General features: G+C 39.9%; 1 protein-coding gene across 1 annotated transcript in view; it reads left to right on the forward strand.

Annotated features, from left to right (window-relative positions):
• The window catches only part of LOC145458800 (glutamyl aminopeptidase-like), a 114,833-nt gene that overhangs the window by 87,494 nt on the left and 501 nt on the right, over positions 1-26,838 (forward strand). Inside the window, exons 2-23 of the mRNA XM_080337292.1 lie at positions 3,201-3,352; positions 6,206-6,299; positions 6,615-6,737; positions 9,671-9,807; positions 10,117-10,282; positions 10,501-10,603; positions 11,738-11,879; positions 12,026-12,157; positions 12,519-12,645; positions 12,935-13,089; positions 13,744-13,857; positions 14,193-14,327; positions 14,415-14,546; positions 14,892-15,002; positions 15,142-15,301; positions 20,268-20,454; positions 20,532-20,679; positions 23,117-23,193; positions 23,807-23,908; positions 24,482-24,649; positions 25,620-25,760; positions 26,603-26,684. Coding sequence (XP_080193418.1) covers positions 3,254-3,352; positions 6,206-6,299; positions 6,615-6,737; positions 9,671-9,807; positions 10,117-10,282; positions 10,501-10,603; positions 11,738-11,879; positions 12,026-12,157; positions 12,519-12,645; positions 12,935-13,089; positions 13,744-13,857; positions 14,193-14,327; positions 14,415-14,546; positions 14,892-15,002; positions 15,142-15,301; positions 20,268-20,454; positions 20,532-20,679; positions 23,117-23,193; positions 23,807-23,908; positions 24,482-24,649; positions 25,620-25,760; positions 26,603-26,684 — 2,835 coding nt within the window. The 5' untranslated portion in view covers positions 3,201-3,253. The remainder of the gene's footprint in view (positions 1-3,200; positions 3,353-6,205; positions 6,300-6,614; positions 6,738-9,670; positions 9,808-10,116; positions 10,283-10,500; positions 10,604-11,737; positions 11,880-12,025; positions 12,158-12,518; positions 12,646-12,934; positions 13,090-13,743; positions 13,858-14,192; positions 14,328-14,414; positions 14,547-14,891; positions 15,003-15,141; positions 15,302-20,267; positions 20,455-20,531; positions 20,680-23,116; positions 23,194-23,806; positions 23,909-24,481; positions 24,650-25,619; positions 25,761-26,602; positions 26,685-26,838) is intronic.

The raw sequence follows: 26,838 nt of genomic DNA on the forward strand, positions 1-26,838 counted from the left end.
TTAGCAAATTTGGTGTATACACGGCGGTTTTTTGGGCGCGCCCATGGCGGGAAAATGCCTTTGAGTTCGTAGACAATCCTTGGCTTCACAAATCTCTCAGTTATCTTACATGACCGAAATTATTTGTTAGCATTAGCTGCACCATTTATAGGAAAAGCAAATAATACTTCTGGCATAATGCAACGTCATATATGATAGTCAAACAGACCAGCCCCTAAGAGTACATTATGTGGCGATAAAGCATTTGCGCAGTAATGAGGATGCAGCATTCCACCTCTGTAGGACATGCCAGAATGGCTGCTTTGAAAAATTTGTGCAGATTCAGGATAGCATTACTTTGGATTAGTTATTTTATTGTGTTGTTGTTTCTTGGTATTCACAGAGTTCGGCATCCATGGCCATTTTATATTTCACATTTATGGCTCCTGGACTGCGGGGAGCACGGCCCACATTCGTTATAGACTTTTGTAAGACATCGCCCTTGTAGATCTAATGGCACTGACGGCTAAGGAGCATAGATAAACCACATTGGGAAGGAATTCTGGGGTCGAACTTGGCCTGACCTGAACCTGTAATCCATTGGAGTTGTAGCAGTGGCAAGACCAGCGGCTCGTCACCATGTACCAGGGTTGTAACCAGGTCACAAAGCTCCGAGTCACAAGTCATTCTCACTTTTACGGTTTTGACTCGAGTCAAGTCGAGTCATTTTCAGTTCACCACCGAGTCAAGTCCGAGTCCAAGTCATCGAGCAGAGGTTCGAGTCCGAGTCATGGTATTATGACTCGAGTCCGAGTCCAAGTCATTGTGTTGACATCTCAGTTTCCAGTTAAAGTCTTGTTAAAGCCTCTCTTATAACTCTGTTTGGTGATATCGAATGGTTCGTATTTATAATATACTAATTTTCCTCACTTTAAACAGTTTCTGGTCGCATTTTCAAGTACCTGTACCAATATACGTAATCCAATGGAGTGGTTACTTTACTGTTCTTCGAAATTACAATGAAATGTCGGTCTTGGCCGGCAGAATTCCGAGTCATATGACTTGGTTCGAGTCATGTGCAATGACTCGAGTCCAAGTCGAGTCAATATACAAATTGACTCGACTCGAGTCGAGTCATTTCCGTGTTTTGAGAAAATGACTCGAGTCAAGTCGAGTCATCAAAAAATCGTGACTCGAGTCTGACTCGAGTCATTACAACCCTGTCATGCACCAGATAGAATGGCTATTACTGTTCAATCCGTCACTAGATGAAACTTACACTATAGCTTAGTGGTTCTCGACCGGCAGTCCGTGGACCGGTGCCGGTCCGCGAAGACTTTTCTGCCGGTTCGCCAGGTATTTTGAAATTCTATACCGTAATTGCAAGATGCAAAATGTTGAAGGCTTGTCAATTGATGAAATAAATTAAACATCAACATCACCATATTTATAACATTGTGAGGCCTGGGAACACACTCGATTTAACTTGAAGTTCAAGCTGTCTGTTGTGACAACATGCGAGCGACAAGTACGAGCTGACTCGCGAAACCTCGCAGTTTGCATGATCAGTCGTTTTCGATTAATTCATTCGTGGATAAACCCATATCGCTTTTGCCAAGTGTTTTCGTACGGCGTATTGCATTCATAAATAGCCTACGTCTGGTGGAATTGGGACATGAGCAAGGTAGCACGACAAGGTGCTTGGTCCAGTGTTGGGATCAAGTCACTACCTTCGAGTCATAAGTCAATTCGAGTCATTGCACATTCTGACTTGAGTCAAGTCAACTCACTCGATTTGGAGGTAACTCGAGTCAAGTCGAGCCAACTCACGAGTCAAGTCACAAAGTCATGTCGAATTTTCGAAGTTCGAGGTGTGATTCAAGCCATTGCATTTTGCAAGATGATTAAAGTACAAATTGATTTACTATGAATTATGGATCCAGTAACGAATATCGAGGTAATTATACATTAAACGGGGCCTTGTATGGCTCACATATACGTAGAAATACCGGGCCATGTCGGTAACTGTCCGCCAAATAGATGACAGAATTAATCTCAGAAGTTGAAACAAATCGACACGATCCAACAAACAATCCACCTATATTTCCCCATACGCTACAATTGAAGCCTTTACCAATTGTGGACGAGTAATGTAAATGTATACACAAATGTATCAGTCCGATTTAAATTATGCAATAATCTCGTTAAGATTAGTAATGTGCATAAAGCGTTACGACAGATAGAATACTACTGGTCTACGATAACGCAAACTCTAATAACTACGTTTGCGGTCAAGTTATTTGTGACTTGCCGACGGAGGCTGAATAAAACCAGGTTGCGCAATCGTTGAAAGACTGATTGCTCAGGCTCACATATCATAACACCTTGTCGAGAGCATGTAAGCAGACGTACTGGTACAGCAGGTTGACCGACACGGATGATTTGATAACTTGAAATTGACCCGAAAAATTTGCATTGGGTCACGGGAAAATCCACATTTTTGAGACGCCGAGTCAAGTCAAGTCATATTAACATGGCGACTCGAGTCAAGTCATGACTCGAGTCATCCCAACACTGGCTTCGTCCGACTTCAAAACGCTTCTTCTCTAGATATTGTCGAAGAGAAAATATTATTCGAGTTGGCGTAGTCGGTTAATCGACGGTCTTCAACGCGAAAGACTGTAATCGACTTTCGGCGCTAGCACGTTTATCCAGGCATTTTTTTTACCTCGACTCAACAGACTAATTATCGTAAAGTCATATGAATACTATCATGAACAAAACCCTCAAAATGTCACTCTGTAGTAGCCTACCATACGTGCAGAAACCATTTCATACTTTACATTTTGGGTTGGTTTCAATTTTTGAATGTCTACTGGTCCGTCAAATATTTTTTGAAATTCTACCGGTCCGCAAAATGAGAAAGGTTGAGAACCGCTGCTATAGCCTACATCTTGGAAGAATATACCAATTTGCGCAATTAGATCCACTCTTAGAGACTTCACGTTGTAGCTTTTTCAATGTATAGGTATGAATCCTAAATCCCGAAGAAATGTCGTGTAGCCTATATGTGAGTGTGTATGTGGGGCTAATAATTGAAATATATATTTATATTGAAATGGAGCCGAATATTTTCGGCTGACACTCGTCAGGGGTAATCGTCAGCAGGACTGATAAGCATAGAACTGGCAACACTAAATTCTTATGCCTAAATTATATACAGAACTTATTTTTAAAACCAACCAATCTTTTGCGCCGAGGAACTATATTGACCATGGCTGGGAAATCGGAGGAAGCGTTACAAATGAATTCCATGAGCTCTGTTGCTGAGCCATACGGAGTTGGAAAAGCTGCAGGACTCTCCACGAGAGCGGTAAGTTCGAATTTTGATCCATGATTCCCACACTCATACATTGTCGATTGTTAGATAGATAGTTAAAAAAGATCCAGCACACAATAATACTTGATTACCATCAGCCTTTTATTTTGGAAAACACCAAGAGCGACATTTCGGATTTTTACCAGCGATATTCAGAAACTGAAGCATCTGAAAAAAACTATGTGCAGGCTCATGTCCGCTTTTGTGTGTTTGGAAACGGAATGGCGTAGAGTTAAAAGCTAAATAGCATAAGGAACTACTTCTCAACTTTTGCACTCGGCATTATTTCTCATGTTCCACATTCAATCAACTGTGTCTATCGTGCTATTTGAGTTTAGTTTATTCTTTGACGAAGTGGGTATAATATATAATAGGGACTGCAGTCCACAAGATGTACATGTACTGTACAATGTGTACCTGTACGTACATACATGTGATGCACACCCGTAATATACTGGCGCTGTAAAATAATAGATAGTGAAATAAAAACCCTAGCGCACACATTTTATCGGGTGGAAAAGTATAGTTTCTGGCCGTATCTGCGTCATGACATATGGTTAATGTAGGGTATGGGGTTCTTAAACTATGGGTAGCGAACTGTATAATTTTGGGTCGCGACGGCACCAGAGCTATCTTTTAATATGTATTGTATGTGATATTTTTTGAATTTATTACAATGAATATATTTCTTCTCGCTTCGCGTGATTACCAGTGTCTACTCATCCCTTAGAACATTGGTTCCCAAACTTTTTCGGTGTGAGGGCCAAATTTAGAATTTCAGAGTACGGTCGGGGCCGCACGAGTACTACGGCTATGAAACGGACCCAAACAGTCATCATGGCTATTTCGGAGTAGTTTTATTGCCCTGGCGAAATTTCAAAACTGTACACTGTTTATTGCTACTTATCTGCTGCATTGGGTTTCCGTTGGATGAATCAGATTTTCTCGCCTAAACGCGCGAAGCGCAAGAAATTTACTCAGTTTCACGACTGAATCGGTCAATATGATTGGGAATTACATGTATTGCTATCAATTTTCATCCTGTCTCTGTTCACGTAATCTGATTTACCGGTAGAGCTGAGTGAGGTATGTTTGAAAAGGCATAGGCCACCTCAATAGTAATTAAACATCTCCGGGGGTATACCCGTTGGCAGAAACGTAACAGCACTTCGTCAGGACCCCGGGCAACCATAGGGTGATAAACTGACCCCGCATCACGTTGTTCGCTTTTGCCACGAAATTAAACTTGTACTGTTTAGTGAGACAGCGCGACGCGCGAATATTTCGATAATTCATGATAAAATCGGTGAATAGGATCGGGAATTGCATGGTTGTCCTCTTTGCCCACGTAATCAGATTTACCGGTAGAGCTGAGTGAGAGGTGTCTTTGAAACTGCAAACCGCGTAAAATATTAAACATCTTCGGGCGGGCGGACCCCTAGGTATGACTTCTTTACATGATGTTATTTCGTGAGCTCCTGTCTGCTATATCAAAAAATGTAAAATTGCCCAAACCTACTAAACTGAAAGATCACACGATTTCAGATTGGTATTTCTTCACTGGCATGTAATTTTCTTTCCTGCGGGATGGTATTTGTCTTGTGAGGTTCAGATTGCCAAGACAAGAACATTCGGCGCCAGTCATTTAGGCACCTATATGGACAATTAAACCTATATGTATTTTGTATATATAACGAAGTTTTTGGTATTTCGAAGTTTTTGGTCAGCATAAATGCAGTCCTTTACGGCCAAGGCTTTCTCGCTGCCGATCGTTCTGACACACTTCTTGGAGTCACATGTTACATTGCCTAAAACTTTATATGTCTTGGTGCGTTGTGGTGCGTTAATGGCCGACGCTTATATGCCCATTTCTATAAATCTTGCGTATTTTTTGGGGGGGAAGAGTACCCAATAATCAAGATATATGGCGAATTGAAATCGCGCAGAGCGCGAAAATTTTTTGAAAAAGTTGCATAAATTTTCAAAATATACTCTATAATTTATGCTAAATCACGAAATAATTTTTGGCCCCCTTCGAGCTCGGCCCCCCTCAATTGTGGGTTTGGGGTGCGGCAGTTACGGCCCTGACTATAGGACTGCCAATTATGCTGCTTTTAGCCCGCTGAGCAGTATGCATCTCGGCGTATTCAACCGTGGGTCACGTGTTGCACGTTTAGTTATCATAGGGTTACCATACGTCCTCTTTTAAAAAGATTTGTCCTCTTTTTTGATTTTTTTAAAAGTGTCCTCGGAGAACGCCCAAATGTCTTCTTTTTTCAGATTTTGTCTTCTTTTTTGAGGATTTTGGTTACATATAGGGCCAAATTCGACTTATATACATTAAGTCAGCACTGTAGGAACGCTACGGCGGCTATTTCGGGAGCTGGGCCGGAAAGTTGACCTTTTTTTCAGTCAACCACCTGTTAATGGGAAGTTGAGCCTCTTTTTCTTTTTTAGTCAAGCGACCACGAAATGGGAAAAATTTACCCTTATTTCAGGATTTTCCTCCGGTTTTGAAAGTTATCAATATATATTTATATCTATAGCTACTGCTCGTTCAACTGGAAAGTTAGGGGACATTGAAACAGCAGTGACGTAACGTTTGCTGTCTATACTCACAACTTTCCTGCAATTTTATAATTAAAAACTATAGAGGCCAAGCCAAGCAAGAGTATTTTATAAATATAAATTTCATTTTTTGTCATGAATCGACTTCTTAATATATTTTTGGGGCCGCGCTTGGGAATCACTGGTGTAGATTGTGGATATATTTAAGGATGGAGAAAATTCTTCGTTAGTTAATATTACAGCAATAATTTCCTTGAATTCATTCGTCTTTATTCTCAGATAATCTATATCACTTTGACGGTCAGTGCGGGACTTGCGATCGGGCTTGGTGTGGGCCTTGGAGTTGGTCTGCAGAACACAGAAACTATTTACGGTATGTCAATTTGCTTACTTGAATGTCACGATCTCGTGATTTTGCATTGATCATGTGTATGTAGGTGTAGGCCTAACATGGAGTAGCGCGACCGTGAGTGTATATATATTTCAAATTGGAAGTCGATATCAAAAGAGCCCCTACTTCGGCATCACAATCATGAAATAATTTCTTAATTTGTAAACGCTGCGTCACAGAAGTCAGCCCCTAAATTCATGGGTCATTCGGAATCTGCGACCAAACTTTGGGCGGTGCGCTGCATAAAGAGCAGCAGACGTAGCTGTCTTTCGGGTAATCCCTATTTATGTATGGCAGTGACCGTGACGGAAGGAAAGACTACTACGAAACCGTCAACCACAACGAAACCGTCAACCACAACGACACCGTTAAACACAACATCGGTAGGGACGATAACAGAAGAATCCACGACCTCAGCAAGTAAAAGTTTGGAATCTTCACGTTTTTTTTACTGTTCCCTATCACAGTCATTTCAATTAGTCAATAATGTAGGCACAATCATGCTAAATCTCACACGGGAAGTGCAGAAATTACAACTAAAACGGTGAAGCCGCACGGGAACTGGCGCCTGCGTTATACTGCCCCTGGCAATGCGGTAGCTATGGTTTGTGCCTCGTGTGTCCATAATGGCACGGCATTGCTAGAATACATTTGTACCGATTACAAATTACATCCTGGCTGATGAGGTATTGTATAGTGCTGGGGTAGCAAGCACCTTGTATAGTATATGTATGCAGTATAGTCACGAGCCATGACAGGAAAATGTAGGTCAAGTGTCGACTCCGTTAATTCTCTACTGGTCGGATATTTTGTAGGGGCTCCTCATCGCAAACGCGGGTGTGCACGATGTGCATTCAAAAATCTCTTAAAATAAATGTTTGCAATGTGTATGTAGCAAATAATTAAGAGCGTGTTGGAAGAACAGAGAAAACATAAACGTATGCCGACCTCATAATCGTAATGAACTCTTCTTCGCTGTCCTATGTCTTGAAAACAATCGATAAAAAACAGCATCTGTATGAGTGCGTCAATAACAGTAATCATTTAAAGGCCTTTTGTTTACTATGACATAGGATGCGATTTGAAATGTCAGTTAAGGAACAAGAATTTACTACTTTATTCAAGGTTTGTTTATAGCTTTTAGGTAGCGCTGGGCACAATGATTCGAGTACTCGAATCTGAATCGAGTATTCATTTTGATGATTCGAGTCGAGTAGTAAAAAACGATTTTTTTTTCAAGTACTGAAATTATAATCTCCTTGCAACTGGAAGTTTATTTGTTAACGAGAATTATGATTTCGATACTATTTTCCACTGAGGAAGCCTTGAAACCTTGATTGACCGTGTCGCAGCATACGAGACATAGTACAAAGCTACCAACGTTGCTGGAGATAAATCATATTTCCGAAGTCATGATCATCCCACAATATTGTCAATGAATGCAATGAAATTGGTATGGTCGAAAAAATACCAAAGTATCGTTAATGTGATGGATAACAGGCATTATGTTCTTTGTGGTGGTATAAAAGTTACATATTTGAACTTTGACAAGTCACATTCTGTTGTAACGTCATAATGAGTAATACTCGAATACTCAACTCGACTCGAAGCGTAGGCTAATACGTGATTCTGAATCGACTAACTCAGGTACTCGATTTTGCCCAGTCCTACTTGTTGGTTAATGAACATTCTGATCAGTCAATGCGCTGACACACAAATTATCGCGTTTACCTACATTTACAATGTATGATGGTGATGGACTAAACCCCATTGTAAGTGCATATACGACACGTCAAACAGGCTGTATGCAACTGTTTGCTTAATGTTACGACATTAGGATTCGACACGAAATAAACTTTTATGGTCATCCGTAATTGTATTTGGAGAAGTAGGTCGCACCGTATTGACTGACACATAGCTCTCGCCGGTAAAAAACATGAGAGGGAAGTCCTGATACTGTGGTACTATATGCCGCACGGTCAATAATCTTTGTGCCATTCTCTTGATATTTGCAAACTAAGCGATATTTAAGTATCGAACATTAGATGAAACGGTTGAAATGGATGTTTCTGCAAATGCGGCTCATACAGGCTATTTCCATCGCGTCAGCCAGCGGTCTCAAACTCAAATCTGCTCGCGGACTAATTTCCTAGTTTCTGATGACGTCGCCGGCCGCAGCATCGACAATAGGAGTGTCTTTTTAAGGAGGCAAGAAGATCATATTCCACGGGACCTTGCCGAATGACATTTAACACCAACCTTGAAAATTTGATTTAGTATATAGCAATGTACGCCTGGCACCACAATGAAAATCATATTTTAAATATGTGAACAAAATTGTTGCTGTATACTTGCTTTCGACGCAGGCCGCACAAAACGTTTTCGCGGGCCGCGTGTTTGAGATCCCTGCGTTAGACCTATACCACCAGAAATACAAACTAGCTGCTTCACAAGATTGTCGATTGCCTTATAAAAGTCAGCGACGCCTCAGTTGATTCTTTTATCCAACTTACTTGACTTAGTTTTAAACATTCAGTTTTTTCTACACTTGAAGACGTTTAGGATTTACGAAAAATCGATCTATATCTACTGCAGATTTAGTAGAAAAGTACGCCATTCCTTCTATACTTATGCTCAAGTATATTGAAGGCTGTTTACCCGCTCTTGTTATGCAATCATTTTCCCGATAATTCGCTATTTACACAGAGTTTATCATCACTTACAGTATAGCCTACGTACATCCCATCGTACGCCGACATGCAATGGTTAACTGGAACCTGAGTTTAAGAGCTATCTTATGCACCGACATAAGAGTAGAGTATGCTACATGCTAATGTTACCAAAGTAGCCAACGTACCCACTCTAGTAGAAGTAGAATTAAGGCCAAATAGTCTACTCATTCACAAGTTGAAGTAGTGATTTTTAATAAAAGGGCGCAATATTCGAAAATATAGTCTGCTATCTTGCAACTGCAAGGCCATTTCCACCGATAATCGTGACAATTTCTCTTGTTTTAAAGTGATGCTAACTTATCCAAAAACTACTTCATAATGTCAGAATCCAAATAGCAAAAAGTCACCAGTTTGGCCTGAAAAATTGTTCAAATACAAGTGGTATTTTTGCTCCCAAAAAACTGCCGATGCTGCAAAATTTTTATTTGATATGTGTTTGTGTTCCCATTGTATATCATGCGGCGTTTTGCGGTATCAGTAAACAATGCGTCTCTTCGGTGATGACGACATGGCTGGCCACCCCTACCCTAGAAAGTTATACTCCACAGAGGAGAAAAATCGTAAAAATTAACTTCGAGTATCTTTGCCCGAGGCTGTAGTTTACACTGCACATGTTTCCAGTTCCTGATGATGGTCCATGGACGGATTATAGGTTGCCAGCGTACGTTGTACCTTCACATTACGAGATAGAGCTCAGGCCCAATCTCACGACCGATGACTACACGGGAACAAACGTGCTTACGTTTGAAACATCTCAGGTAAGTTCGCATCAGATATTCAGGTACCGTATAGTTCGCTAACATTTATGTGGACAGGTGAAAACACATTTATCGTAGTGTTCTTAACCAAAGAGTGTGACGACACTACATAATCAAACATCGCGACGGAAAACTGGTTATGAGTTGACATTAACTGTAAAAAGCAGCTCCCTAAAGTCAAGAAACTCATGCGTGTAAACCTAGAAGTGGGTTACCTGATTGAATCCAGCATCGTAGCGAACATGGACGTTCAGTGATATCACGATGTCGCACACATACAAGCCAGTCACTAGATAATTTTTATTTCAGGCGACAAAATATGTTATTATCCATGCTCACGAAACACTGATAATTCCGGATGAGTCAGTGAAACTTCAGTTAGAAGACACAATGGAGGAAGTAAATATTGTTAGAACCTTCAGATGGCCGGAATTCCAATTTTACGTGATTGAAGCAGAAACGGAACTGACTACTGGTGAGCAATCAGCAATCGACAAGTAGGCGCGTATGAACAGGCCATGAAATAAATTTGACCTTTGACTAATTAACTTACTTAAGAAACTTGCTCAACGATCTGTGACGTCGCAAAAGTGTGGTTAAAATTGTTTGTGTATCAACCTTCATTACCTTCTAACCCTAATTAAGTGACAGCATAGGCTTTTATCACGTCATGTAAGCTCATCCCATTTTCAGATGTAAAATATCTACTGACGTTGGAATTCTACAACCAGATGACTGTGACCATCGTTGGCATCTACAAATCATCCTACCTGGACCCCAATACCGGCACTTTCAAGTTAGTACTCTTGGGATCGACGTATTTAGGCTATATACCATGACCCATGACCATTGACCATTACCGTATAATGTACCAATGTACATCTCTCTTCCAGGACCGTAACTACATCCTAACACTTTCATGGGGTGAAAAGATAATTTTCAAATTTTTTGTTATTTATTTATATATAATAAATATAAACTTTCTTCTCCTGTAGCAATGCGGCTACTGGTTGGAATTGAACCAAATTTGGTGTGTAGGCTTAAATTATAGGAAACCAAATAATTTTATCTTATTTTATTTTAGCCAGTACGATTTAAAAAAAAAGTCATTTTTGAAGACCCCTAACATACATATATGCTTAATTGTCCATAGGCGCTAAATGGCCGACGCCGAATTTTGTTGCCAAAGCAATCTGAACCTCACAAGTCAAATGCCATTCGACAGGGAACAATTATTTGCCAGTGAAGAAATCCCAATTTGAAATCGTGTGCGTCTTCTAGTTTAGTAAGTTTATGCGATTTCAATATCAACGAAGTCACGTATGCTTGATTATTATTTAGGGGTCCTACCTTTTCCAACACACCTCACTCGGGTCTACCGGTAAATCTGATTGCATGAGCAGAGAGAGGATAAAAATTGACAGCAATATATACGCAATTCCCGATCATATCGACCAATTCATTCATGAATTATAGATTTTTTCGCGAAATAAGCTCGGTCACTAAACGGACATCCAATATAGATGGTAGTAGCGGCAAAAATCGTATAGCCTGAGGCGAAGCCACACTAGTGCCGCGGCACACCGGTTGGGACCAACTTGAGTAGAATAGACATGGCGGAGGTCGAGTACGTTTTTGATAGGTGGATATTCTCGAGAATGAATGTTACGTTTTCGTTACGTTTTCACTCACAAAAGGAATGCAGATTTATCGAAGATCTACTTTCTACCAAACTAATTCCAAAGTGCACACTGCACATACTAAAGTAGTTATGATGAAAAGTGAAAGTATATAAGAGCAGTATAAAATCATAATCACTCGAATAGGTATATCAATACTGCATTACTGAACACTGTCGCGTACTTGATTAGAAATTAGAGATAGTAATTATGAATCGTTGAGCACATTAACAATATCTATTGCTCTACAGGGGAATAGTCGCATCCGATTTCGAACCAACCGACGCAAGAAGAGGATATCCTTGTTTCGATGAGCCTGCTATGAAAGTTGAATACACAATTTCCATAATTCATGAAAATATTCATACTGCGTTGTCAAACATGCCTGTAGAGGTAAGTGAATCTTGCCGATTACCAGTAGTCACGTGTCGTAAACGATATAGCCGACAAGACAAGCTGACAAGCCGTGTACAGCGATTCAGTGTCCATGCAACAGGGGTATGTTACAACTTCTTTTTAATGTGCACCCTCTTTCACAGCAAACTATGGATATGGGCAATGGAATAAACAGAACCAGCTTCCAAAGGTCCGTTCCCATGTCGACTTATTTGTCATGCTTTGTTGTGGGAGAATTGTATTACTTAGAAGCATTCAGCAGCAGAAATATTCCGGTAGGCGAAATTCTGTGACTTTACTCTTAACTCTCGCATGTAAACATAGGCTATTATTACAAATCCTCCTATATTCCGATACAGGAATTATTCTAATTTGAAAGTGTGACTCTAATTATATGTTCGGAATCCCCCCCCCCCCCCCCAAAAAAAAAAAACTTTTCGCAACTACGAATCACGACTATTTAGGTTTTGAAATAACTTCCGTCCCTGGCCTAATATATATCACTTGACCTCGGACCCATCAAACGTGGTCAAAGAATCAATCGGCAATCTGTACATATGCCGTATACATTTGGGCATGTTATGCTGGATATTGAGCAGAAGCTTTGTTGCCAAGCGGACCTGTAAATTATTTCAGCTTCGAATATATGGAGCGAAGTACCAGATCGACGGTGGTCAAGCGGATGTGGCTTTGAGTTCAACTGTGGCCATGTTCGATAAGTACGAAGAGCTCTTTGCCACGAATTACTCCTTGCCAAAATACGGTGGGTAAGAAATATTCGGTAGATGAGTAAGAATCGTTCGTGGGTGGTTTAAAGCGGACATTTGACTTGATATCGTTAGGGTATGTTATAATTCCAAGCATCTACTTTATTAGAGTTATGACTATATTATATCAGGTTTTCTTCCCCATGGTGCAGGAACAATTTCGTGTGGTATAAGACGAGGCGTGTAGTTTCGTTATCATGATATATTATGCTCAACTGAATTTTGAACACTTTTGAACTTATACGGCGAAATAGCTTACATGGAAATCTTTTGATAAATTTTTAGATCAAGTTGCTGTTCCTGAGTTTCTAGCGGGAGCAATGGAAAACTGGGGTCTCGTGATATATCGGGAATCAAATCTCATGTGGGATTCTGCGGAATCGAATACATTCTACAGACAGAGAGTACCAGCAGTGATCGCTCACGAATTAGTTCACCAGGTTGGTGTTAAGAAAAACATAATGATTCTTGAACTATGCAAAATTTATTTGAATCTGATATAAATTCAGACTGTCACTGGACTGACTTGTCGGTGCGGTTTGCATAGGGGAGCATTTATGCTGATCAATTTATGAACTTTAGAATGACAACGTGGGTTCAGCGCACTGTCGCATTTAAATTAAGGTCTGTGGCGTTTACACCCGGCGACAAAAAGCTGGCGAGATACCGCAGTGGTATAATCCGCGGCTGCAACTTCAATGGGTTGAGTGTTCGAGTCCGACCGTCGTCGACTTCAAAATTCCAATACCTAAGTGTTGGAGGTTTATCTAGGCTCCTCCTTGCCACCTCATCCGCGTAAGTGGTGTCTTACGAAAAGCCTAGAAGTCGGCAGATACGGAATAAAAATGAAGAATATCGGCCTGGTGTAAATGACCATAGTAATCGAAAAACACCATGTTTGCCACAAAAACAACCAAACAAACCCTGCGCCAAACGTATTGGGCGGTATCTAGTCTCTCATATGATGACTAGGATTTATTATTGACTCAAGGAGTTTATGGCATTCGATTAGGAAACATGTATTTTAGATTTGTTACATTTAGTTGTGAAAAGTATAAAAATGGATATGGTTGCATAATTTGATTTCTTTTCAGTGGTTTGGCAACATTGTCACGATGAAATGGTGGGACAACATTTGGTTGAATGAAGGATTTGCATCATACTTTGAATACAGAGGACTGAAGTGGGCTAATCCAGAATGGCTTGTAGTAAGTGGGATTTTTGTTATATCTATTCATTACAACCGGCATATATTAGACAGCCTCGACTAAGTTCAGCGTTATAAACCAAAATAGATATTTTGATGTTATAATTCAAGCAGTATTTACATACCGTGTCTGAACTCGGGAACATGACTATTTCTTATTCTGTAAGGATGATCACTAAATCATGACGCGAGCTGAGTGTAGAAATGGTAGCCAAAGAAGGAACAGTCGTAGATTAGTCCATCAGACCGTGCTGTTTCAATGTTCTACGATATGCATCATACTATAGCTAAAAGTCGGATGTCTTCCGCTATACAAACAAGTTCCTGTATTTTAAGGATGAGCATCACCAGATCGATGACATCCAGTCCGCCATGAGGGCCGACCAATCGACTGGGTCGCATCCTATCGTAGTTGACGTGAACACACCTGCTCAGATCACCACCATCTTCGACACGATATCTTATCAAAAGGTAATTATAACATGAGCACCTGATACATTAAAATATTTAGGGTCTAAGCGCTAATATTGTGTGTTATCTAACAAAGTTCACTTTTAGGGGTCGTCGGTTCTGAATATGATTGAGGAAATTCTCGGTACCAACCTTTTCATTGCTGGACTTCAAAACTACCTGACTAAACGTCGCTTCAGTGTTGCTACAGAACAGGATTTGTGGGCTGATATTCAGGAGGTGCGATATGTTTTATATATATTTTGGGGTTCAGAACAATTTGCATGTACATGTTTGGTTGCGAGGTCATAGAAGCAATGCGTGCTTAGGGGCATCTTCAAGTCGTGATATGTAGTCTGGAGAAACAGACGTCACTATACTTGAACTTTAAATTATTCCTTATACAATATAGTGAATATACAAATGCATCGTTGTAGAATCAGTTCACCTTTAAGTTCGCATATAGCCTACCAAGATGTCTACGATCGAACATACCGCCCTGCCTCCTATATCTTGTACTCAGATCTCCCCATAAGAAACCAAGGAATTCACTCATAGCCGCACTGATTTTGTCCTCTATCATAGGTCGTGGATGACAGGAGTGAGTCCTACAATGTGGTGGAAATCGCAGACCCATGGGTGCAACAAATGGGATATCCCGTTGTGACTGTGTCTACATCGGACGCTGGAAATACGGTACGACGCGAGTTTATATTGCATGACGTTATCATAAGCCTGGAATAAGCGGGCATCGAGTTGAGATTCGTTTCATGATCCATATTTATAAGCATTACCCTTATTGTGTATATAGTTACAAACACTCTTGCGTTTACAGTGGGTAGCTTCGCAAAGTCCTGGATTCACGGATTCCACTGTCAACGTGACAGAACTCGATTATTCAGTGTATGGCTACGAATGGAATATTTATTTGAACTATTTCACCGATGCAGATACGAACAGCACGAAAGAACTTTGGCTCAACATCGGTGATGAAAGTACGTTGCTTCTATTACAAAAGCTTGCTGAAAATTCGTGTACGGTTTATCGGTTATGCAACGGGTTTAGTAGACCAAGGGAAGTCCTTATACGGTACAATCACTGATAGAATTTGTTATAATGCCCACTAGGGACTTATAATTGTATGAATAAACAGTAGGGTTAGAGGACACTTTTTCAAAATTTTAAAACTTGCAAAACCGGAAGAAAATCCTGAAAAATGGTAAATTGTTTCCCATTACGTGGTCGGTTGACAAAAAAAAAGTCAAACAGTTTTTCTTTCACATTATCTGGTGGTTGACACAAAAGAGGTCAACTTCCCAGCCGAGCTACCGAAATAGCCGCCAGAGCGTTACTACGGTGCTGACATATTGTTTCTCAGTCGAATTTGTCCCTATATCTAACCAAAATTCTCAAAAAAGAGGACAAAATATCAAAAACGAGGACATTTGGGCGTCCTCCAAGGACACTTTCAAAAGAGGACAAATCCACTTAAAAGGGGACGTATGGTAACCCTAATGAACAGGCATGGTGCAAAAGGCCTCAGTTTGCCGAGAAGCACCCCCTATCCCTATACAGACATACATTAGGGTTGTTCAGAATTGACCGACTTTCAAAAAGTCGTGGTTTTCAGTCCGATTCCCATGCCTTATACCATAAAAACATATTCTAGCTACTTTTTTTCGTAATTCATCCCTTGCATCCGTGTGCATTTTGAGCTGGAAAATTATCGGCTAAAAATAGGGGATTCCCCTAAAATTTCAGTGTCGCCATTCGGACTAGGCTAGTAAACGTCATATATAAGCTGGGTTTATGCAGCTATTGCGGTTTGGAGTGCTACATAACCTTATTATAGAAAGTATTGCCGGTTCAGGACACCATTTTCATGTCCTACACTCCCTTAGAACTCCTCAAAACTGCCTAAGACTGATAGTCATGTTGTTGGATCACATATCCTACACTCCTCAACCCTACCTGAGATTGTCCATCAATTTCCGGGATCACCATGTGCAACAATACAACTGTGAATGTATCATTCACTCACAGCCACATTTTAAACATCACATTGTTCAAAGGAAACGAAACAATAAGGAAAAGAAATAGATCAACTTGACAAATACTACTTAAATCAGGTGGATGAAATGGTTGCTTTAGAGAAATCGGCATATCTGTTCCCGTGATCTTCCACGGCTTGTAAGAGGCTCGTCCGCTGTTCTTTGTCATCTGTTTTTAAAGCATCAAAGTCGGTATTCAATTTTACCAAACGCTTTGCTGCGTCTTTAACTACTTCAACACTACTCACAAATTCCTGAGCAGTCACAAAATGCGGATCAGTATGCCATTCCGAAACTGGAAGACTCAACTAATTATGTTCGGCATGTATAGCATCGAATAGAAACCATGATTCCGGTCCAATTAAAGCAATCATACTCATTGACTCAGAGACAGAGTCAGAGATTAGACTCAGAGGTATACCTCTGCGAAATTGTTCAAGAATTGGCATTTGCAGCAATTTAGCAGCCATCGCTTCCTTCACTTTGTCAGGAACCTTTGGTTTAGCTGAGAACATTGTAGATACCACCGTTTCCTCGGTGAGATGCCAATGATGTTTTCACATCTTTTTATATGCCACATCAGCAACTGTGAAATCGCATGATGTAAAGTCTGTCATGTCATGAAGAAATTTGAGATCATTACTCTGTGCGTCACATGCAATATTAGTTTTAAGCTGGGACAGAAAACTGGGCAATATTTATTCCTACCAACTTTCAAATGAACTCTTCAGAATAGCCCATTTGCTCACTCCACATGAACATTTTTTGACAGTGCAGCACTTGACTCGTCCATCCAGTGCTATAGTAGCACCAGGCTTGCGAAAACGATTATCAACATATTGGTCATCTAAAATCACCAAGGCGCCTGTTGCACAGTCTCTGTAGTCATCTCTTATCAATACTTCTTTCTGCTTTCCATTATATGGCTTAATCAGTGGAACTATTCTTGCTTTGCTTCATCAGCTTTCATCGCCAACCCGCTGCCTTCATCAAACTGAAGTGTTTTAGAGCTTCTTAATTGATCAATATCTTTCCACTTCTTGGAAGGTATTAAAATCTGTGTTTTCAGGGCCTGTGGTCGCCGATCCAAATACACACTTCACTTCCAAATCTCCCGGATGACTAGTTCATGAATATGATGGCGACAAGACTGTAGCAAACTTTCCTGTTTATCAATTCTTCAAGTAACAGAACAATGTTTTCCATTGTTTGAGGATGTTGTGTCAAACACAAAAGCTCTGACATTCTTTGTTAAATTATATAGTTCCAGCAGTTCAAATGACGGATCAGCCTGTGCTTTTCCTGTAGCACTCTCCAGAGTTCGAATGCCAAGAAGTTTGCCCTTCTCAAATGCGTTACAACACGTAGACGATGCCAGCACTGCCAAGGCCTCAAATTGCTCTCCTAAACGACTCCCAGTGAGATTTCCATTCCAGTGCAATGTGATGTGCTTTGGTGGATCGTTTGCTATTTTTTCAACAATAGACTCAGAAATTTTAAAACGATTTGCAATGCGTCGTCGATAGGTGCCAGATCTTGAAAGATGAAAGTCATTAGGGTCACCATCGCAAGCTTTAATCAGTGCTGCAGTTATCATGGTAGCAGCATTATCGCTGACTTCCAAGCGATCGGAAACCTGGCATATGTCTTTGTCGTTGAACAGGTTTACAGGCGCTTTTAGAGTCACAAATTTAAAGCAATGACCCGATGTCGACTGCGCCACTTCAAAATCACTGCTGTGGGAAGTGTCATCTACCTGCGAAGATATAGATGAGCTCTCTGTAAATTCACCTTCGCTACTTGAAGCTGGTGCACTCTCTCGCACTCATGGTCCGTCTCTTTTGTTGCATGGTTTTCACTTTCAACACTGTATCTTTGCCACCAATCGTTGCTAATCACGGACCCCTTTGATCCTGATAAAATGTTTTGTATTCATGTTTCTTATCGCCAGAGAGAAGTGTACTTGCTTCAATTGTCGTCATCGCGTCAGGAGCTCCTCTATGCCCATAGCTTACTCAACTTGGCTTCAAAGTCACTTTGTTTTCTTGATACATATTGCTGGCCTTTAGTGACAGCCATTTGGTTTGTTTTCACACTGTCTCTAATCTTTCAATGGCATTGACTTGTGTGATGGTCTTTGTGGCAGCCAGGAACCAAAAACCTATTACCGTATTTCATCTCCTACGTCCTGGATGTGTAACTTTACTGGTTCATTTTTCGCATATGAATGCTCTTTTAGGTGTAACACATACTGCATAACTTTCCTAAGAGTAAGCAGCTTCGATCTCGTAATGTTTCCTCAGAGGGCCCAGCTAGGAAATGCTGTGTCTGCGACCGTGATCTTCTAGTTTTCTTTGATACTATATCACTAGATGGCAATTTTCTTTTTTTTAGACATTTCGCACTAGAGCTAATCCTAGAAAAATAAATATACATCAACTCAGTCAAGCAACAAAGAATATAATTGGAAACATTTCAGTTCTCTAAGGTCAAACACATACTGCACAACTTGAGCAAGAATAGTCGGATTAGATCCAGTTATTGATTCTGGAAGATAATGATTCCTAAATTGGAAATACTCCGACCAGTATATTGCTATCTTAGGAAATAACATAAAATTCAGAGCAACCGATTGGCTGTTTTCCACAGTCACTGGAAAAGACATTTACAAGCTTTGTTTTCTATCTCAGTAGACAAGAAAGAGTATCAGGTCCATTAGATCGAATAATTCAATACTGCTACAATACTATAATCACTAATCCTGCGCTAGACTCGCTAACAGCATGAGTTAAAAAGCTACCTGGTAAGTCCTGCACCTCAATCGTAAACACAGTTCTTCAACAACAAAGCAGCAAAACACCTGAGTAATCAATGATCCCCATTTCACTGCCGTGCCTAGCGCGTCATCAACGCTAGAACATCCGCTTCATGTCAATGAGAACACATGCGATTGCTGTCGAGTAACTCACAACGGGGGAATCCCCAAATTCAGAAGAATTTTTTTGGTACATGAAAAAACGGCAAAATGCACACGAATGCAGGGGATGAATTACAAAAAAAAGTAGCCAGAATTTGTTTTTAAGGTATAAGGCATGGGAAACGGACTGAAAACCGAGACTTTTTGAAAGTCGGTCAATTCTGAACAACCCTAACATACATACATGCATACAGTAGACCAGGGCCCTTTGTCAATCTTGTCAACAAAGTTACCAGTTACACATCATTACAAGGCCCGACCCGAGGCTTACTATACGAAAAATGATTAATCTCTGTGTATTATAGCATTGTCAATCACGAAAATTTCCAAGCGTCGACGATGGTTATTCCAGCAGACGAGAGAGTGGCGATATGGCCACGGTTAGGAACTGTAGTGTAGACATGTCAATGACCGAGAATCGTCACAAAGTGCTGCAGATAGATGGACTTGGCGCGTAACCGGCGTAATTTTCCTTCTGACCGCGATAAAGATAAATACATGAATTTTCGTAGTTGACATTACTGGTGTGACGCGAAAATAGGTGGTATACTCCAACAATCGTCTCAGAATCGATTCACCGATTTTTCTCAAGCTTGCCTTATACTAACTGATATATGAAGTCGAGATTCCGCGATCCAATGGTGTACCATGATGAGAACAGAATGATGTATTTTACATTACCATTATTATAGCAGAATTACTATTACCATGCCCCTAGATGTAATTTACTATACGTTCTGTGGATGATGTGTATTCCTCCTTCAGTCTTGCCACAACGCACTAAATTCTGTGTTTATTCGCTAAGTTATTTTATGCCCCCATTGATAATGGGTCCCACTTCAAACTTTGGACCCTTCGCTTGTGTGTTTGTGGTGCGGCAGTAACGGCCCTGCATTTATCATGTATAATTGACCCTTGCATATCCTGTGACAGATGTGGAACTTGACGTGACTGGATACACCGGATGGTTTAAGGTAAATAAAGGAGAGCAGATTTTCCACCGGGTGAACTATGATACGGAAATCTGGGATGCGGTCGTATCACAATTGGAAACCGACTTATCGGTGATCGACGAAATGGATAGGTGCCATCTCCTTGACGACGCGTTCAACTTGGCTCCGTGAGTGCATATGCTAATCTCACAAACATCACACACAACCTGATAATGAATGTCAATAAGTCTATTTTCCGTGGCAGAGCTAAAAGAATATCATACACGCAAGCTCTTAACGTAACGAAATATTTGAACGAAGAAGATAGTTACTTCGTGTGGGACGCGTTCTCCTCTGGTAGTTCCTACATCAATGCAATGCTTTCCAACACGGAATATTATGCTGACTTCAAGGTATATCGAATACTCTTAGGTCATATACTATAGTAACGAAAAGAGTGTGTATTCATACCCAAAAGCTGGTTCAGGAAAACAGAACTAACCTTGGAATTATACCGCGGTATAAATCAACTACAACATTTGAATCCACGTCATTATTGACAAATTAGAATAAGCACAAATGAATTACGTAGGTATACCTAGGGACTCCCTACTGGGGACGTATAGGACGGTATGCGCCTAGGCGCATATGCATTTATAACCAGAGGTGGTCAGTAACGAAGTACTTCTACTTTTTCGAAGTACTCAAGTAGTTTTCCTCTACTTCTGGTACTTACTCAAGTAGATCTTTTTTTAGCTACCTCTATTTCTACTTCGTAATAGATTGTGAACTACTTACATACTTTTCACTATTTTCAGTTTGTCAAGTAGAAGTAGTTTAATCCCCCAATAAGAAAGATAGCATAAGGATTTTCGGGGCTGTTTTCACGTAGTACCAACATTTAATTTTCATTATAAGTCATGTAATACCCAGACATTTCGTTGCGCTTCGCGCACAGTAGATTGGGAGTGAAAAATATGTTTTAACGAAAGTATCGCTGAATATAATTTAGATACCAGTTTGCGTGGTTCCGTTCACACCGCATTGTCGCCTATATCAAATATTTCATCACAGTAAGTATGGCCCCATATCGTTTGAAACTATCGTTTCGCAATCTAGAGCAATTACCTAGTATACCTAGCAGCCCATGACGTGTCCTAACCTGAAAAAGTGGACTTTTACTTTTTTCTTTAACGTTGGACCTGTTTCAGCAGACCACCGTTGAAAATTTTTGGACAAAAAGCATGAAATATATTTTCCGCTTTTTAGAAGTGGTATTTGTATTTTTCTTTCAATTACTAGTATTATACGTTGAGTTCTGATTATAGGTTCAGTTTTTTGTCTGGAGAACTTACATGTTGAAGTAAAAAGAAAGTGTGGTAATGCCTTATATTTTCCGAAAATAAATCTATACACTATATGGCATTTTTACGATCTCCCATATTTTAATCAACGTATACTAATCGCGCAAAGTGTTAAAGTCGTATCCGCCACAACGTCTCCGTATTTCTCTTCGACTGAACTAGGGGCCTTGTAATATGGGGGAGGGCACCATGACATGATATTCTCTAAAACGGGGTGTTCGAGTAAACAAAGGATTAGTATCGTATTTCCATATCAATACTATCATTTACCTATGATGTGGACGACTGCTTATTCTGTCAAAAATTTATACCTCCTGGGATGCATCAATATAAATCAAGCTCTCTACACCTTCCGAATAGCTCCATTTGCAGCTTTTGAAAGTCCATGCGAACGGATTACTACCGTTTTCATAACTACTTACTTACTTGAGTAGATTTAAAGTCGCGCAATTCTACTTGTACTTCAAGTAGTTTCAGGTTGCTCATGTAAGAATTACTTCTACCCGTACTTGAGTAGATTTTTTCGTAGCTGCTTCTACTTCTACTTGAGTAGCATTCTTGTCTACTTTTACCACCTCTGTTTATAACATGCTTTACAGTGCTCCACGAATGAATCAGAACCGTCTCTATTGGCTCAAACCATTAGGGTTTCCATCAGAGGTGGTCAGTAACGAAGTACTTCTACTTTTTGAAGTACTTGAAGTAGATTTTGCCTAATCACACTAGTTTTAAGTAGTTATGATTTTATACTACTTCTACTTCTACTTGACAGTTTTCAGTTTTGTAGGCAAATATAAGCGTAAAATACCTACTTACTTACTTACTTGTGAACCACCACTCCTACTTCTACTTGAGTAGAAATTCCGGCGTTACTTCTACTTTTACTTGAGTAGCGACGGTGACTACTTTGACCACCTCTGGTTTCCATACGCCTCCCTTCAGGAGGATTTGTCCTAATTTTTCAGGCAATTGTAAATGTCCTCCGATGACGCCTATATGTCCTCCTTTTTGGCAGTCCGTCCCTCGTTTACGGGTTTTACAGCAGTTATAATGGACATGGTCCACTGGCAGTCTCGATAAAGGACGTGAAATAGGTAATACGGACGTTCGTGCGGGTCAATTCGGTCAACTAACTTTTATGATTTGGTGAAAGTGTCCCTCTGTCCCGATTCCATAATATTGTGACCTTAGTGCAATTATTAGAAGGAAACACACAAATAAGGAACGGTTTTGTTTTCAGTTGATAACTAACTAACAGCTAACTCCGATGAAATACTCGATCAAGTCCCTGTAAACGGGGCTCTGAATTATCAGATACGTTCTGATTTCGCATCCCATCTATTGGGTGTGAATACAAACCTTCACCGAGAGTGTAGGGTATATATGCTTACAGGAACATTACACCTCTTATTGAGCCTTTGAGGGTGATTGGCGTTCCATAATTTTTTTTTGTTACGGGACTGATATCACCCTTCATTTCGTTTAGGCATTTTACGTCACCAAGGTAAAGCCAATAGCTGATCAACTCGGATGGAATGCAACCATGGGAACCCACGAGGAGAAGTAAGCGGGCGCGTACTCATCTACATTGGCCGGCCGGCGTTTAAAACCAGACACCTCCAGCATGAATGACAACTGTATAAACACATTCCGTTTCAAAACAGCTAAATTCTTTTCTTCGGAGTTTTTAACAATTTCTTTCAAAGAATTACAAAATGAAAATCAACGGAAAATTCTGTATTTATTGTCCAAGGAATAACTGCAATGATTTTGTTAGAATCATTTTGATCAGACATTTAATCGATTTAAAATACTGTAAAAGAATTGTGAAACAATATAGAAAGAATACAGGGAGGGAAAATTCGCTCATATATTCTGCCAATGAAATTGTGATCTTACGGCCTACAAATATAGTAAGGGTGAGATTATTACGGCTTTGAACTTGAGAGTTCTATTGAAAGAACTGAATCCAGTTTATGAGGACACGGTGTTCAGCAATATTGCAGAATCGACCAACATTTGTAACCACGCAAAATATTTTTATCCAATGAATATCTCAATCAAATTTATTGAATTTTGGACGGTGGATATTGTATTAACTTATTCCAACATATTTTCTTTTTCTTCGCGTTCAAGTTATTTTTCATTTTTTCTACATAAATAATTTCGATTACAGACTAAACCGACGAAACGTACTGAGCTTAGCTGCAAGCTATGGAGATAGTGATGCTTTGAACAACGCGTCATCTTTATTCGCTGCATGGAAGGCCGATGGATAGTAAGCATGCTTATATTGTTTAATTATTTCTTGCTGTTGCTTTCGCTACTTTACAAAATGGATCTCTCATTTAAAACAATTTTTCAAATGCTGGCCTTTTCCTGCGCAGTATCAACTATACGTAATGAATGGCATGCACTGGAGGTATCGTTACTGATAGCACTGATCACTGCCTGTGTCAACTGAGGAATACGTAACATATTGTAGTCTTTTACTTTATAATCGCTTCAAATCTCTTCAATCACTCTCAAATCGCAACATTACTGGTGGAATTCTTTAACATTGCCCCCCAAGTAAACTAAGTTAGAGTGATTACCAGAGTGTCGACATTTGCATGGTTGATAGGTTGTATGAGGGGATAATTGGTGAATCAACAACGAAGTAATTTCGCACCATGACTCAAGGTTCCGTTATATAGTTCATATTGTCAAACAATCAGTTTGCTCGCCCTGTGGTATTTACAAATTCCACTACCTCTTGTCGCATTCAGCGATCAGATAATAATAGATTTACAATTTTACATGGTTAGTGTTCGCAATATGTCCTTATTTTCCTTATTTTCTCACTTTTCAGCATTCATCCCGATCTGAGGTCATTAGTCTATAGATACGGAATTAAAGAAGGCACCGAAGAAGATTGGAACTTTATGCTGGAGAAATACAAGGCGTCAAACGTGGCAGGCGAAAGAAGCAACTTGCTCTACGGTCTCGCGTCCACGGAGGATGTCGCTTTGATAGACACGTAAGCATAATCCAGCATATTTAAAATGTATCCTCTTCCATGTAAAATAGAGATCATGAAACCTTAGAAAGACATAGAGGCACACATGTATGCAGTATTATCAATCCTCCGATCCGTTCGTTAGATCGCATTACATCTTGTGTATCGTATTGTAAATTGTGTGTCTTAAGCGGATCGAAATGGAAGAGCCCGCGACAATTACAATTAATAGGGTAACTCATGATAATTCCCTGTTTCATACTATTTGTGAGATAGGCATGAAAACTAATGTAAATATACTAAATAAACCATACCATAAAGGAGTGATCAAACGTTAGGAGCAAAATTGTGGCATTTGATTTTGTCATTTGGAACAAGCTTCACCAACATATGGAATATGCGCAATGTTCTATGTTACAAACTTCCAGCATCATGAGTGCAAAATCTCCGGTCTTTTTAGCTATAAAATGATACAGCGGTTGTCACTTGTCACATAATGATACGTATATCAGTGGTTTTCAACCTCTTTGACCTTGACCTTTTGACCGGCGAACCTACATAATTAACATTAACCCTAATTGTAATTTTTCTGTTTACTAGCCTTCATTTTACTGATGAATTTCGCTGACATGTACTGTCGAAATTGAACGAACTCTGTTCAAGCGTGTCCCTTAAGCTGCCACTTTTACACAGTAGTGTAAAACACTGGTAGCATTTTAAGGTGCGCTAAGTTAAAAGCAGACCAAGAACTGAACTCCATATCATGACACCACGCAGAATATACACGTTTAAAATTTCGAAATGCGTTGGATGTTTCATTTCTTTAATTAGTATAGATAATGGATAACCGTTTGACTTCTTGTATTTTGTAATTGCGACATAAATGGCTAATTTATTTGGCGGACCGCATGGAAACTTGCTACGGATCAGCACCGGTCCTCGAACCGGCGGTTGAAAACCACTGCTTTATGTACTTGTCTTATCATTTCAGTCTTCTTGAACTAACGAAAGACCCGACTGTCATCAAAGAGCAAGATTTCTTCACCTGCCTCATTTATATATCATACACCACCAACGGCAACAAGATGGCTTGGTCATGGATTAGAGTGAATTGGGACTATCTGGTATCCAGGTGTGTTATAGGACCTACTCTTTCACTATCTTCTCTGAAAAGTGTACTAAAAGATAGAAGACTACAATCAGACAGTGATCGTCTGGGATCTATACGCCGGTTCAAGCGAAAACAAGTTGCTTAATACAAGTTGAAATATGTATCTCACTCGGTTAGCATCCGATTTTGTATTTCGCTTTCAAGTGATAGGCTACCTGATCTTATATTATATAGCCTACATTACCTATATTAAGATGATAACTGGAAAATTGTGAAGCGCAACTTCGCGAGGGATGCAAACAGTCATAAACAAAACAATTATTAATCAGAGGTGACCACTTTGGGGATGGCAAGGTGTGTCTTCTTTACAAACGCAAAATAACTCGAATTACATTACGCACATGTAGAATCTTCGAAGATTTATTCAGTATTAGAAATATAGAGGCTATTTCTCACGGTTCCTATTACAATTTCACCGATAATTGTGATGCAGACTTATCCCTAAACTACTCACCACTTTCATAACCCGAAGTGCAAAAGTAAGGAGCTTTGCCTAAAACCTGCTCAAGTAGAAGTGGGAGAGTAGTAGAAAGAAATCACTACTTGAGTAATGCAAGTGGTCAAAACCTACTTGAGCATATTCTCCGTAAAATTAGAAGTACTTCATTACTGACCGCCTCTGGAATATCATTTTTAAATCATAATCAGTAGACAGACTTTTATCATTTCATATCCTTTGAGATACTTTGAGATATCATTACAATAATCTTAGACTGCAAACTACATCTTCTTTTGGCGCCGATTGGGTGCAGGGTGCAGTCGTTCATGTTTATTTTCAACTTGGCTGTTCTTGTTTACCGTAGATTCGGACTCGACAACCGAAACTTGGGAACGCTCGTGCCGACAATTGTTGATGACTATAACACGGAGCTTCTGAAGTGGGAAGTAAGTAAATTTTCATCGTATAGAAACCATATTACAAATTTGTGATCGTATAGAAACCATATTACAAATGTGTGATCGTATAGAAAGCATATTGCAAATGTGTGATCGTATAGAAACCAATTATATGCTTTGTCCTGGGTCCATTTACCGCATT

Source organism: Botryllus schlosseri, chromosome 16 (assembly GCF_051294905.1).
Source record: "Botryllus schlosseri isolate E-star chromosome 16, Bs_hap1, whole genome shotgun sequence".
Taxonomy (NCBI): Eukaryota; Metazoa; Chordata; class Ascidiacea; order Stolidobranchia; family Styelidae; genus Botryllus; species Botryllus schlosseri.